The sequence below is a fragment of the Eumetopias jubatus genome, unplaced genomic scaffold (assembly GCF_037043125.1).
Source record: "Eumetopias jubatus isolate StellerSeaLion01/CBP00866 unplaced genomic scaffold, mEumJub1_p1.0 scaffold_6, whole genome shotgun sequence".
Taxonomy (NCBI): domain Eukaryota; kingdom Metazoa; phylum Chordata; class Mammalia; order Carnivora; family Otariidae; genus Eumetopias; species Eumetopias jubatus.
In genome coordinates this window covers 51,210,457-51,225,442 of record NW_028274812.1, presented here as the reverse complement: position 1 = coordinate 51,225,442, position 14,986 = coordinate 51,210,457, and the positions used below count along the sequence as shown (strand labels likewise).

At 36.7% G+C, this 14,986-nt stretch overlaps 1 protein-coding gene and 1 pseudogene across 1 annotated transcript in view; one reads left to right on the top strand and one right to left on the bottom strand.

Annotated features, from left to right (window-relative positions):
• Positions 1 to 14,986, top strand: part of CDC40 (cell division cycle 40) — a 53,745-nt gene that overhangs the window by 21,359 nt on the left and 17,400 nt on the right. The window contains exons 4-8 of the mRNA XM_028104231.2: positions 7,583 to 7,666; positions 9,371 to 9,510; positions 10,675 to 10,771; positions 12,125 to 12,264; positions 13,089 to 13,163. Of these exons, the coding sequence (XP_027960032.1) occupies positions 7,583 to 7,666; positions 9,371 to 9,510; positions 10,675 to 10,771; positions 12,125 to 12,264; positions 13,089 to 13,163 (536 nt within the window). The remainder of the gene's footprint in view (positions 1 to 7,582; positions 7,667 to 9,370; positions 9,511 to 10,674; positions 10,772 to 12,124; positions 12,265 to 13,088; positions 13,164 to 14,986) is intronic.
• LOC114209914 (AP-2 complex subunit beta pseudogene) lies at positions 2,075 to 6,555 on the bottom strand (annotated as a pseudogene).

Here is a 14,986-nt window from a genome sequence, read left to right as displayed (position 1 = left end):
TGCTGTTGGCCAGCTGGATGTCTTCTTTGGAGAAATGTCTATTCATGTCTTTTGCCCATTTTTCATCGGATTATTTGGTTTTCTGGCACATTCTTTTTATCTTGTTACTTACTGATGGACTTTATTCTGTTTCTCAGATCTTATCTCTGAAATGTTTTCTGTTGTTCACTAAAGGATATCAGGAAGTAGAATGGCCACAGATTCATTGTGTTAAATAATTATATCCTATCAGTGGTAGGATTTAAGAAAGTTAACATGCACACAAGATTGGGAATCTCACTAAAAGAAAATGGTCTTTATAATGTCCTTGTTGATAGTTCGTGGTCACTGATACCAGATGCGCTAATATTTGGCGGTGCCTTTCCTTTCTCTTTCTGTAATCTCACCTGTGTCTTTTGCGTATTGTAGCTGTGATCTTTCTTTATAGTTACTTATGCTAATGTTTCTTTCCCAAAAAAGTAATTGAAAAAGAAAACTTAGAATTTTACAACAGATTTAATAATCACATCTTTAGACATCAGTAAGTTGTCTTTTTTTCCTTTAGTTTTCTTTGCAGTCAGAATTCTACCTCTTCCTTTTATTTCTTCCAGAATTTAAGTTCTGAAGAAATTTTTCTGCCCTCTCTGCCATTAACTCTCATTATAAGACAGGATTAAAAGTTAAAAAAAATAGTGTCATGTGAAATATGTATTCAGTGATGCTTTTTTATTAATAACAGTTATTTTCATTAAATAATAGAAGTAAATTTTATGCTTTTAGGAAAGAGAGAAGAAAAAGTTACCTATAATCCTGCTATCCTAAAATATCTACTCTTAGCATTATATCTTTATCTCTCCAAGTTACTCTATACGATAATCATTCTGTACTGAAAAATTTGCATCTCATTTATTCCAGTGTTCTATCATAAGCATTTTCCAGTGTTAATTTATAATCCGTTTGTCATTTTTAAGAACTATGTAGTGGCTGTACCATAATTTACGTAATTATTCTAATGTTGGAAAGTTACTTTTTTCTAATTTTTAGGGAGTAATAATGTAAACTGACTCTCCTGTAAAGTAGTTTAGAGTTTTAGTACAGATAGTCTTAGTTATTTATCACAATATATCCTTGGAAACTGGTTGTAAAAAGATTGTCATATATTAGATCATATTTCACCGTGACAAGGTTATAATTGACAGTGTGCCAAAAGCTAAGACTGTATACCTCTGAAATCAACCAGAAGGGTTGGACACTTCCAGTCCAAAAAATGGTTATCAGTGCATTGTACCTGTTAATTCATATAAGGGATCCCACGTAAATATCAAGTATATATGCAGCACATAAAAATCAACTTTATTGCATCATGAGTTTGTTATAGTCTAGCCTATAATGAAACAGAATTTTAAAGACGTTTGCTTGTTTTCTTAGACTTTAGAAAGGACTTAAGCAATAATTTAGATAGCTATGACTACTTTAAAACAAAACAGAAAAGAAGAAGTTTAAATAAGTTTATCTGATACCTATTTTCCTTCTTAAATTATCCTATAGTAAGAGTAAGCATTTAAAACTACTCAGTTTTGGGGCTCCTAGGTGGCTCAGTTGGTTAAGTGTCTGCCTTCGGCTCAGGTCATGATCCCGGGGTCCTGGGATGGAGCCCCGCACTGGGCTTCCTGCTCATGGGGAGCCTGCTTCTCCCTCTCCTTCTGCCTGCCACTCCCCCTGCTTGTGCTCTCTGTCAAATAAATAAATAAATAACAACAAAAAAAAAACTACTCAGTTGGCTTTAGACCTGGTTTCAAAAATGGGCCTTTTTTTTTTTTTAATAACAGTGGTTTTTTACCTCTCCCTTTAGGGGGTGGTGGACTAAGACACAGATTGAACTATTTAGTGAGTTACAGACATAAAAAATGAAAGCTAAAACTATCCAACAGATTGTGCCTTAGTGTTAGCACAAGTTAGACTAGTCACTACCTTGGTGGGTGGCCTCAGTGTGTTTGGGTTCAGATTCTACACAGTAATACAATTTCTTGGTGTTTCCAGGTAAGAGTTCTTGGTTTGCACCAATCCCAGGGTGGCCAGAGGGCACCGGACCAGTCTATTCATTTTTCAAAATGCTGTCGTAGACCTGATAGATATATGGAGAGACTTCGGGAGCTCTGTACTTCAGTGACAGCATATAATTTGGGCTTCCTGGCTGTCTGCATAGCTCAGCCAAAATCCAAATGCCATTAGTGAGCTTCAGGAATTGGTACAGCATGTCCTGCCTTTCCACATTCCTTTTGGCAATAGTATAAACATTGTTGTTTTGCAATTTGTTGGGAATAGTGCCAGCATTTAAATGACATTCCTTAACCTGAAACTGAAGCTCATTTTTATTGGGAATATCGTTCCATGTTGCAAGGAAGACCTGGCGCTCCATTTTGCCATCTTCTACGGAAAGCACGTTGAGTGGGATGAGGCAGCTGAAGGAGAAGACATCAATTATTACTTTTCAGAGCTACCTGCAGTTTATTCAAAGGTTCCATCTTCATGACTGGGTCCAAGGTGTTGAGAGTTAGGGAGACATCTGTGCTCTGGTTTGGCATCAGTGGTGTATGGATGGCCAGAGGAGCGCTTGGGATGACACCAAAGCTGTTCTTGTTAAACTGGATTGCAAAGTCTGTCATGTGCTACAGAGCTTTGTTGGTGAAGTTCCTTTCCATATAGATGTGCCCTTGGCGGTGACTAAATGTTCCGGAAATCTCCAAGCCTTTAGCTTTTACTACAGGCAGCGAGACATCCATCAGGTGCTCTCCCCATGGAGAGTTCAAACAGGTCGTTCAGACCACTGTTGACCACAGCAGGAGTAGGTGAAGGAGCAGAGGTTGCAGACACTGATGAGGGGATGAAGGATTGTCCCACCAGACCATCTAGTCCTCCTCCCAAGAGATCCACTGCTCCCATCTGCATGGAGGACCTGTGGCACATTGATTGGGCGGCCGAGGTCAAGGTTTAAGGTTTAAAAGGTCTCCTAGAAGGTCACCTTGAGAGGGGCTAACCTGAGGCTGTTCCAGGTTGGTGGCAGTGGTGTTGCCAGCAGGGCTGTCACCTGCATTAGTGCTCCCATGGTGTATTGGCAAGTGTTTGGGATGGATTCCGTGACTTCCTCCCACAAAAGCATTGGGGGGCTAATGGTATACTGAGGCCAAAGAAGCAATGTGGCAGATTAGCTCATCTAGCAGAGTTGGCTCAAGAAGATCTGTCTCCTCAGACATCAGTGGCTTCTTAGACAAGACTGCTTCTCTGGCTGTGACAGGGTCCATTGAGAAAAGGCACCAATAAATATAGCCCCGGTCTTAAAGGTCAGGATTATCAGAGTCCTGTGTTGCCAAACTCAAGACTTGCTGTACCAGCTCCTGTGTATTTCATGGTTTCTTGAGAAACAGCTTCACTATGGCAGTAAGTAGAGTAAGCTGCACCTGGTGCTTTCATCATGAAAACCCTCCAGGAAGCTCTTCAGTAACTCATCTGCATTGTCTGTTCTCTCAGCATATTCTCCCCAATCCAAATCAGAGCTGCTCGAGCGTCTGGTTCATCCAGCAAGTCTTAAGTTCTCACATAGAGTGGCAGTGATACTTTCATACTTGTTGGAGTATTTGTGAAAGCTGTCCCTGATGGCAACAGTTACCTCTTGGACCACATAATTTCCTTTGGTCCGGATGAGATCAGGCAATATGCGTACATGGTGCCCTGCGGATCACTCCACTTTGATGGCACACCGTCCAATGGCCCACACAGCTTTGCGAACAAAGCCAACATCCACCTCTGTGGCATATTCCTTTAATTCTGCCAGAACAGGGGCAGTGTTGGCTTGGAATGCCAAATGAATCATGATGTCCAACTTCTCTAGTTTAGGATAGATGGGATCGTTGTACTTTACAAAGAAGACTTTGATTTCCTGCTTCAAGATTTTGGGCCCTTTTTTTGACAATTACATTGATATTTCTCAGGGTGACATATTGCACCTCTGGCTCCCCAGACAGCAGAGTGACAAGTGGAGAGGGACAAGTGAAGAACATATTCTTCAGCAGCATATTGTAGTAGTCAGAGTCCTTGGATAACAACTTTAGAAACTTCACTAAGACTTTTACTGCTGAAAGCACCGCTGATGAGTTAGCATGAGACAGCCAGTGAGTTACCCGCTCACAGGTGCTCTGAGCCTTCCGGTCATCTTTAGGGTTGTAACTAGACAGGCAGTCCAAGATGAAAATCCGACCCCATCCAGTGCACTCATGCAGGGCTGTCAGCAGCTTATTAATGCTCTTTGGGTTCAGATCAAGTAGGTTGCTATTTGGGCTAGATTCACTGATTTCAGATCATGCTACTACAGCTTTAGCCTGCACCATTGGGTTTGAATCTACTATGAGATCCCGCAGAGAATCTAAAAATCCCTGATCTTCCACCATTTGGGCATTGATATCATGGAGTTTTGCCACACAGACTGCTGCTGTTTTCCAAACATAGGGATCCTCATCCTTCAGGCACTTGCGGAAGGGTTCACAGAGATATTCTGTAACCTTGGGCACCTGGATGTACCACTATGGTCCTGACGACCAAGGCCCAAATTAGAGGATTGGCATCTTCACAGTCCTTCACAAAGCTGTTGACAGCCGTGATGGCCATGTCTGGCTGACTCGTGGCATAGTTCATCAAACAGAGATGCACAAGCTTCTTTAATTTCAGATTGTCAGTTTACATCTGGAAAGAGAGCTGACATCCTTCCCCACAGTCATGGCAGCAATCACTTTCTTCATAGTCTTCTCCCTCTTTTCTTTCTTTTCATTGTTGAGTTCCGCCTTAATTCAAAGATTTCTCCTTTTTTATTGATTGTGAAGTACTTGGAGTCAGTCGTGGTTTTGGATCTTTAATGTGCACCAGAGGCAAGGGGGAGTGGGGTGGAGGCAGCAGCCAGAGAACATGGCCCAAGTGGTGGTGTAATGGTTTCCTGCATGTAACTGAATATAAATATTTTTAAAGGTCTTGTTATATCTTGTCAATATCTTGCTTTCCAAAAGAATTCTCCCAACTTAACATGGCCACCACCACATGTGCAAATCCTCTTTCTCTTTACCCAAGATCTGTGTGACTGTTTTTCCTTTATTTATGTGATAACAAAAATATATAATATTTAATCTCTTTAATTTGTTTCATTTGGACTGCTAGTAAAGTTGAAGGTTTTTCCATATATTTGTGACCATTCTTTGCAGACTGTTTTTATCTTATTTACACATTGGGATATTAATATTAATGATCTCAAGGATCTAATAATAAAATTGGTATTATTAGAGACTCTTAACTCTAGGAAACTGAGAGTTGCTGTGATGAGGAGGTTGGTGGGGGGGTGGGGTAACTGGGTGATGGGCATTAAGGAGGGCACTTAATGTAATGAGCACTGGGTGTTAAATGCAACTGATGAATCACCTAAATTCTACCTCTGAAACTAATAATACACTATATGTTAATTAAATTGAATTTAAATTAAAAATTTTAAGAAATAGAGCCATTTCAAATAAGACTACAAAGGAAGAAAGTAGACATTAACTGTATTAAAAATATAAAAAGGAAAATAAACTTTAGAAAGATGAGAATATCTCAGAACTAAAATGCAGACATAGTTACTTGAAACATAGAATATTAGAAAACTAATTGGACTAAAATTCTGTAGTGTTAGAATTATATCCTGTTCTGTCACTGGCTGACTTCTGGTAGGGCATATAGCTAAATATTTAACTTCTCTTGTTTGTAAAGGGAAAATATTATTGTCCTTTAATTACCTGAGGTGGGAGGCAGTAGTAGTAGTAATGGTGATAATGGCAGTAAAGATTTATTTTACCATAGATGATGTGGAAAAGGAAGAGAACATAAATTCCTGTGCTCAGAAACAAGACTATGGCCAAATGAGCTGGGGATTGGTGCTTCTGTAGGTATCACAAGAAGTACCAGGCATCTCCCTTTCCTCTCTGCCTCCCATTCCATCCCTCCAAACATAAAATGCAGTGTCATTTGTATAGACATAAATCTCTCTCAAGATCGAATTACATTCTAGGTAAATTTTTATGATTGAGATGGGGATTTTTAACATCAGATATGTTGGTCTAAATTTTATATGAGCCTTATAAAATCTCATTTAAAAAATCCTTTACAGAATACTGTTCTGTACATCAAAGAGACAACAGATAAAATAACTCATGAGATTTGGACCTGTGATTTCAGAGAGTTTACTCCAAAGCGGCTTTTCTACCATCAAACTCTCTCCTCCGGCTAAGAACATATTTTAATACTGAAAAAACTATATGCAATTGAGTTAATAGCCAGGTGGTTAGTTCTATTCTAGCATATCATGAGAGTGAGTTGAACACCTATATCCTTAGCTTGTTTGAAAAGTGTGTTTGATGACAGATCTTTTTCTGTTCCCCAAAAGAAGTTCTCTTTCATCTTTAGCTGGAAAATTAAAGTGTCAACTTTATCCCCTAGGATGTACCCCTTAAAAAACTGGCTAGTACTTTTATATATTTTATGATCACTCACATAGGTCATAGACCGTAAACTGATTAATGACCTAGTCTCTTTGCTGATTACTAAACTAAAATTACTAAAACTAATTTTACCAAACATATATCATGTTAAAGCACCCCCACTTAAGAAAAATTGATTTGAGTTAATATAGATAGATTTTCTTTCCTTAAGTCCCCAGAGACTACATTTATATAGAAAGTAGCTACATACTTTCATCACTTTTTGAAGGAGTGTATTCACATGCCAGTTGATATTCTTACTTAACTTTTCTTACCAAGGAAACATACATAATGATTTATGAAGTAGAAGTGTAATATTTTAAAATTGAGGGGCGCCTGGGTGGCTCAGATGGTTAAGCATTTGCCTTCGGCTCAGGTCGTGATCCCAGAGTCCTGGGCTCATGCCCCATATCCGGCTCCTGGCTCAGCGGGGAGCCTGCTTCTCCCTCTCCCTCTGCCTCTCTCCCTGCTCATGCTCTCTCTCTCTGTATCTCTGTGTCTCAAATGAATAAATAAAATCTTTTAAAAAATAAAATAAAATTGAGAGGGAAGACTGTCTTTACAGAGAATAGTGTTTTCAAAATAATAGCTAGATTTTATATAATTCTTCTTACTCTATTCTGTTTTAAATTATTTAATAGTTTATATAATTTGATAAGCTAAAGCCATGTATTATCTAGTACCAAAAACAAAAAGGAAATGGTTTCTAAACTTCTAAATGTGTGATGTACATATATTTGTAAGATCTTTGAAATTTGACTAAAGTTTGATATCTTGGCCAGAGAGACTGTTAATAATGTAATGTCAACATGCTAAATTCATCCTATAAGATACTTCTTACTCAGCTGAAGTCCTTCATGGTCCACCCTGAGATTTGGCTTAATTGTTCTACATAGGAATATAGCTCAGGAAAGGAAGATCGGTCCTAAGTTAAAGAGACCATTTCAACATCTGGGAAGGAAAATGTGAGATGAGTATATCTGTATAGAAATAAAATGAATTATAAATGGCAAAAATGGAGTCAGTAATGGGTACTTTTTTCCTTCCAGGTTATGCATTAGACCCTTCATTAGATAATCATCAAGTGTCTACTAAATATATTGGTTCGGTAGAAGAAGCTGAAAAAAATCAAGGTAATTTATTCAAATTTATTTGAAATATTTTATGTCAAGTATATGTATATATACACACATACTTATAATTACTGTCTTGCAGATTGATCTGAGGCAGTAGGAAAAACTAGTATTTTAGTAGACTGATTTTATTTTTAAGTTGAAACAAGTAATATAGAGCAGTATAGTTTAGGACTATTATAGTTTAGAGCTTGTTTTTTGCACTTATGAGGCATGCAACCTTGTAGGGAGGATGTTGGGACCTATTATTCTGGGTTGTTATGAGTACTTGGCTGAGTGCCAACCATGTAGAACTCATTCAATAGATTATAATTAATGTGTAGCAAATGTTTACAATTTATCTTTCAACACTAATGTCAAGCTACATTTTTACAGAGCAGAACAAGTTTTATTATACATTGTCAATGGAGATTGTCTTAGGGTTGCTTTGAAGGCTGAGTTTGAATATGTTTTAGGATATGTTTGTGCTCATATTCATTTTGTACTTAGAAGATAAAGCGTTATACTCTAAATGCTAACTTGTCACAAAGCTCATCATTGGAATCTTACCCATAAAATATGCTCATTAGAAAAAGAATATGCTGCTTCTATGAGGATACTTCTGCTTAGCAGCTACAGGCCCTGTATCATCCAGCGACCTTCAGTGTATGAGCTACATTATTGTTAAAATAGAATTTTGACAAGCCGTTGTTGTAGTACACAACCTTATAAAGGACACTGATTTGAATTAATATAGGTAAGCTTTTTTTAAGTTAGACCTCTACAAGCCGTATCTTTTGTGTAGTTAGATTCTCCATTAACAGTTAAATTGTGATTATGACTCCCATAAACCTTTCTTTTTCCAATTTAGTGACGACACACAGCTTGCCACCTCCTACTGATCAGATCAGAATCTCAACCAGAAACATCCTCTTTCCTCTTTTCTTTTTAATCTAAGATTTATGATATTAGAGGTCAAATTTAGATTTAGATCACTTAGAAGAATACCACATTCTTGTGAAACCTTGCTTAGCATATATTTTTAAGTTACAAGTGAATCAAAGTTATTAATTACTTACTATGATTTAATTCAGTTTTTAAATGAAAAATTTTAATGTATTCTTGCTTTCAAAAGTAGCTTTATCTGGGCACCTAGGTGGCTCTCAGTTGAGCATCCCACTTTTGATTTCGGCTCAGGTCATGATCTCAGGGTCATGAGATCAAGACCTGTGTCGGGTTCCATGCTGAGTGTGGAGCGTGTTTGAGATCCTCTCTCTTCCTCTCCCTCTGTCCCTACCCACCACATGCACACTCTCTCTCTATTTATCAAAAAAAAAAAAAAGGCTTTATCATTATTTAGTAAGGTTAATTTGCTGGATTCCTTTCAAAAAGTGGTAAAATCCACTGATATATGTCCTTGATTCATTAAAAGGATTGTGTACCTTGTAGGATTACATAGCCTGGTCTTTTCTTTAAGTATATTAGGACTTGCAAAATATTGCAGTAGTTGAAAGCTTCTCTTCCCAGAAGATTGAGTTTCTTTTTGTATGGTATGAGTTGGTATACCTGGCAGATTCATGTAGATTTTATTTTGTGTTCTTTAATAAATCTTTGGTCACTTGAACAATCACTTTTCTTTAAACATATAAAGTAAAAATTATATATATGCTACTGTTTCTTTAGAAAATATCCATATTTGTGATCTCTGTTTGTTTTTTAATGTAGGTTTAACTGTGTTTGAAACTGGTCAGAAAAAGATAGAAAAGAGGAAAAAGTTCAAAGAAAATGATGCATCTAATATTGATGGTTTCTTGGGACCGTGGGCAAAATATGTGGATGAAAAAGATGTAGCCAAACCCTCAGAAGTAAGTTTTGATGTTTTTCATTGCCAATTCAGGTAGATGCTGTGTGTCTGTGAAGGATATCTAGAATAATAAACTTGAGATTTCCTTAGAGAACCAAATGATGACTCATCAATATTTCTCTGCCATGGTTGATTGAGAAAATAAAGTAAGATTTTTAAATTTTTCTTGGGAAAATAAAATAATAAAATAAATTTTTCTTGGGAATATTTTTAATTCATCCTCTTCTGATTTATTTTCTTCCATATTTTTAATTAAAATGCAATATTGGACAATTTTAATAAAATTTTTAAATTTCATAAAAATTGATAATGCTATTAAGCTATGGTGGCAGCTGCTCTTGATACCAGATACTCAGATAGTAACCACAGAATCAGCCTCTCTGTAATTTTAGAATTGATGGTGGGTTTTATTTGTAAATTAACTTGTTTAAAAATTTTACCAAATAATCTATATTTAAAAAAAAAATACTATGAAGTTCTATAAAGTAAAACCATAGCACCCTACCTGTCCTTCTCCATCTCCTAATCCTAATGTCTCTGTGAGCCAGTGACTGACTGTCCTAGGTCTTAGGGGTATAGCAGTGAACAAGATCAAGAAAATCCTGTTCTCATGAAGCTTATATTCTAGCTGTATCTTTGATCCATGTATGTCAATCATACACATGTGCTGCTTTTTATTTACATTAGACATGGTTGACTTCTTTTTATTATAATAGAGATTTACTACTATCCCACCTTCCTTCCTCTGCTCCTCCCATAAAAGTTGTGTCAAAAATCTGTAGTCATTGCTTATATCCTCATGACTTAGGAAAATCTGTTTACTAGAGAACAACATTGTGTATGCAAATTGAGTTTCCAAATACTAGATTTTTTAACCACTTTGTCTTTTTGTTTACATAATTAGCATAATACAATAAATTTGTTTCTAGGTGTTCCAAAAAGATGGGTTTTGTATGAAATGAGTTTAAAAGTATTAACTAGTACCCATTATGTGTTAATGTCATTTTGTAATCTGTCAAAGAGTTGAAACTGTTATCCCAGGAGACATACTTACAGCTCTTGCTTCACCCAAAATTGGACCTCATTATAAAGTATTTACAACCAGCTTTGGGTACAGTGGAGTTCCAAAACATCCATTTTAAAGTTCACTCCTTAATTTCCTTAGGAAGAACAAAAAGAATTGGATGAAATCACAGCGAAGAGGCAGAAAAAAGGCAAACAGGAAGAAGAGAAGCCTGGGGAGGAGAAGACAATCTTACATGGTAATATATTTTTTATGCCTCTTCATTTTTATGATAAATTTTCAGATATTCACTCTGTTCTCTGTTCATGTAGTGTCAATTGTCTTTACTAATCAGCTGGTGTACTTCACTATATTAAGAATAATTGTATTTCACTATTTGCATCTCAAAAAAATTACAGCAGACTCTTCCATATTCTAATAAAGGAGAAAAAATAGCATGATTAATGATTGCCACAGATGATTCTTTGAAGTACTAGTGGATTTTTAAAAATAGTAGATAAAGAAGAAATCTGAATTGTCCATAATCTGTTGTTTCCTAACAGACTCTTTCCCTAGTCATTTATCCTTTTGTTTTTAACCCAAGTCAGATATTCTCCAGATATCCACATAATTCATAACTATTAGTAAATTATATATATACTTTAAAAGAAAAACTTTGTTTTTCGTGTGAATAGACTGGAGATTAAGATTCTCATACTAATTTTGACATGTGGAAGGAAATGCATATTCAGGAAATGTCTTCCAAAATAAATTATAAATAATAATAATGTAATACTAATATAATATTAATAATTAGTTATATTTGGAAAATTATGTAGTTATTATCAAACCATAAAGAATAATTTAGTACCGATGTATTGATTATTCTAATGTTAGATCACATATCAAATATTTAGGTTTGATGAGGCCGTATTTGGTTTCTCAAACTCCAGCTTTCTTTCCAAGGACACTATTTAATGCTGTGGTGCTTGCTGCTTGCAGCTATAATAAAAATAACAGCCGACATCTATTGAGGACTTACTTTGTGCCAGGCAAGTTACTAAATGCTTTATATACACTATGTCATTTAAGTCCCACAAGGGACTTCACTGCAAACTTTGTGTTGAAAGTGTCAAAGAGAATGGAAAAGGAACCTGGACGGGCGTAAAAGAGGAAGGCAGGGAAAAAGGATAGTTGATATTTTTGCTTTAACTTCTTTTCTATCCGGTTTTGCTTCTGGGTTTTTGCCGGTGACTCAGAAGGCCCAAGTATTTTCTTTTCTTCCCTCGCTGTAATTATGTTACGGTGAAGTCTTTTTTATATATCATTAAAATGTGTAACTAAGTAAAAGAAGTATAGATTTTATTTAAAGGTCTGGTATTCTCTGGGTAGTTAGAAATTCCAAAATACTACCTCTAATTGTAAATAATAGCAGTGATTTCAAGCAGCTAGATTTTAGCTGACTCTTGGTCTTAACTTCATCAGAGTGTTATTACCTCAACCTTAATAAGGAACAATATCCGTATGAGTAAATCGTTATCATTAAGGATATAGATCTTATGACTGTAGCTTGTTTATTTGTTCACTGCTTTCCTTTGTCTTCTTGTTTTAGTTAAAGAAATGTATGACTACCAAGGTAGATCCTATCTTCACATACCTCAGGATGTTGGTGTTAATCTTCGGTCCACTGTGCCACCTGAGAAGTGTTACCTTCCCAAAAAACAAATTCATGTGTGGTCTGGACATACAAAGGTAAGCAGATTAGTCGAGGGATTGACCATGACATAACATTCATAATTTGGTGTTCTGGTAGCCCAAGCCTTTCCCCACAAATTCCTGCCACAATCTACTTTTTCTGGGCTAACATGTCAGTGAGTAATGGATTGGTAGTAGCACCAAAACCTCAGTAATTTTGCCTTAGCTCTTGGGATTATCATGCTTAAGATTAGATGGTTTCTGGTTTATAAACTATGGTCATATTGAAACTAATGCAGAGGGGCGCCTGGGTGGCTCAGTCGTTAAGCGTCTGCCTTCGGCTCAGGTCATGATCCCGAGTTCCTAGGATCAAGCCCCGCATCGGGCTCCCTGCTCCACGGGAAGCCTGCTTCTCCCTCTCTCACTCCCCCTGCTTGTGTTCCTGCTCTCACTGTGTCTCTCTCTGTCAAATAAATAAAATCTAAAAAAAAAAAAAACACTAATGCAGAGACAAGATACTTGAAACTTTTGATGTTGATACTCCTTGTCATCTGCACTATTCCAGCTGATAATTCCCAGCTCTTAGCAAAGAGCAAAAGAACTGAAAAAAGAAGGAAGAGGAGAGAGAGCATTAGCAACTTGACTAAGAATTCCCTTGGGTGAGAAAGTCAATATTAAAGGTTAAAAAACATATCTTCCAAAAGCTTAGTGTCAATAAAGGCTGTTCTTGGAATACTAACGAAGGTTATTCTGGGGCATGATTTTTGGAATGAAGAAAAACAATAAATTAGATTGCTTAAAAATATACTGTCCTTTCCTTATGTTTCATTTTAGCTGATAGTAGAATGTTTCTGATTGATAACTGTAATACCTTTTTATAGGGCGTCAGTGCCGTCAGATTATTTCCTCTCTCTGGCCATTTATTGCTGTCTTGTTCCATGGACTGTAAAATTAAGGTGAGTTTTCAGTAACAGAGTAGGAATGCTGCCAAGCTAGTGCTTTGGTCAAGTCTGTTTGGTTAATTATAAATAAATTTGGGTTTGTTAGCCAATTAGAGGCTAATTATTAGGGCCCATGAATGCAGCCACTTATGAACTCCTTCCAAACATGTTGATTCAAATATGGTTCTATGGTCCAATTGGCTAGGCTCTTTTGTAAGCTAGATAACTGAGTAGAACATAATCAGTCACTTTGGTTTTAGTTACATAAATATTTAATCACTAATAATGCATTTTTTTTTAGAGGTTTTGGATATGTAACTAAGTTCATTTGTTCCTCAGAACCATATGAGGTAGAGAGGACATAGGATAGAAATCCCATTTTAGAAAGTAAACAATGCAATTCACCCTTTTTCTTTATAAATGCAAGTAGATACCAAGTAGCAGAAATGCTCCCAGCCTCTTCTCTCAGTTTTTATATTATAGTCTTAGGAAGCTCCGCCTTAAGCTAAATTTCAGCTACAGAGTATGTGGGAAAAAAACTCAGTTGCAGCTGCATGTCAGCTTGAACATGGGAAAAGCCTTTTTAAAAAATCTTAAATCTGAAAGAATAGTTATCTTTTTTTGTGTCGTCTGTGTCTAGATTGTTATGATGGTCAAGAAATACCAACTCTGTAATACTCTTGAAGCTTGGAAAGTTCAATCGTTAAAATTTTACTCTTTGTAAACAATTCATGGGTATTAACAATATATGAAGGTAGCTTTTCTTGATGAGAGCAATCATTTAGGCATTTGTCTCTACTCAGTAGCTTAAAATCACAGGCCAACAGTTTGGAGTAAAAACCTTTATTTCCTTTAGCTTTGATTTCATACAAGCTATGTTCGTTGAGATTAAGGTCTTTTGACCAATTAAAAAAGCATAGAGTTCAATTTTGTTCACATACATAAACATTTATTAGGTACCTATTATGTGCAAGGGGCTGAGCCTAAAAATTTATCAAGGCCTTGTCCCTGCCCTCAGGGTAATCATTTCATTATGATGTAAATGATGGTTATAGAGTCAGGTGGAAAGTGTTCTGGTTTCTAAGAGGAAGCATCCTTCAGCAGGAAGGTAACTAAGTAAAGTGTGAGGGAGGGGTGTGTAGGTAGTGGAGTATGTCTGAAATGAGTGAATAGAATGGATAGGCATGGCGTGTGCTGAACACTACGAGTTTTTGGTTGCTGGAGTCTCAAATCTGAGAGATACAGAATGGCGACAGTCATCGGCAAAGGATCAGGTGCTAGAGGTCCTTGCTTGGTATGCTTTGGGAACTGAAACTTAATCCTATTGGCACTGGGTGTCCAGGAAGTGCTATCTCTTTTAGAACACTAGTAACATTATTGAGGATTAGATTTGAGGCAGGCAAGAGTAAAGGTAGTTTTAAGGACACCTGGTTTGGCTGTCGGTTAAGCGTCTGCCTTCAGCTCAGGGGTCATGATCTCAGGGTTCTGGGATCGAGTCCCTCATCGGGCTCCCTGCTCAGCGGGGAGCCTGCTTCTCCCTCTGTCTGCTGCTCCCCCTGCTTGTGCTCGCGATCTCTTTCTCTCTCTCTCTGACAAATAAATAAATAAAATCTGAAAGAAAGGAAGAAAGAAGGTAGTTTTGAAGCTATTGTATTAATTAGGTGTGATGAGAATTATTAGCCTATTACATTTTAGTCTAGATCATCATTTTCATATAGCTTCTATAATATTTTGTTACTTCAGAAAGTTAAAAAAAATTCTTCTGTACCAAAATGTTATAAACATGGCAGTTTCAATAACCTTTAGTTCTTCTGAAAGCAGCTCATAATATTATATAA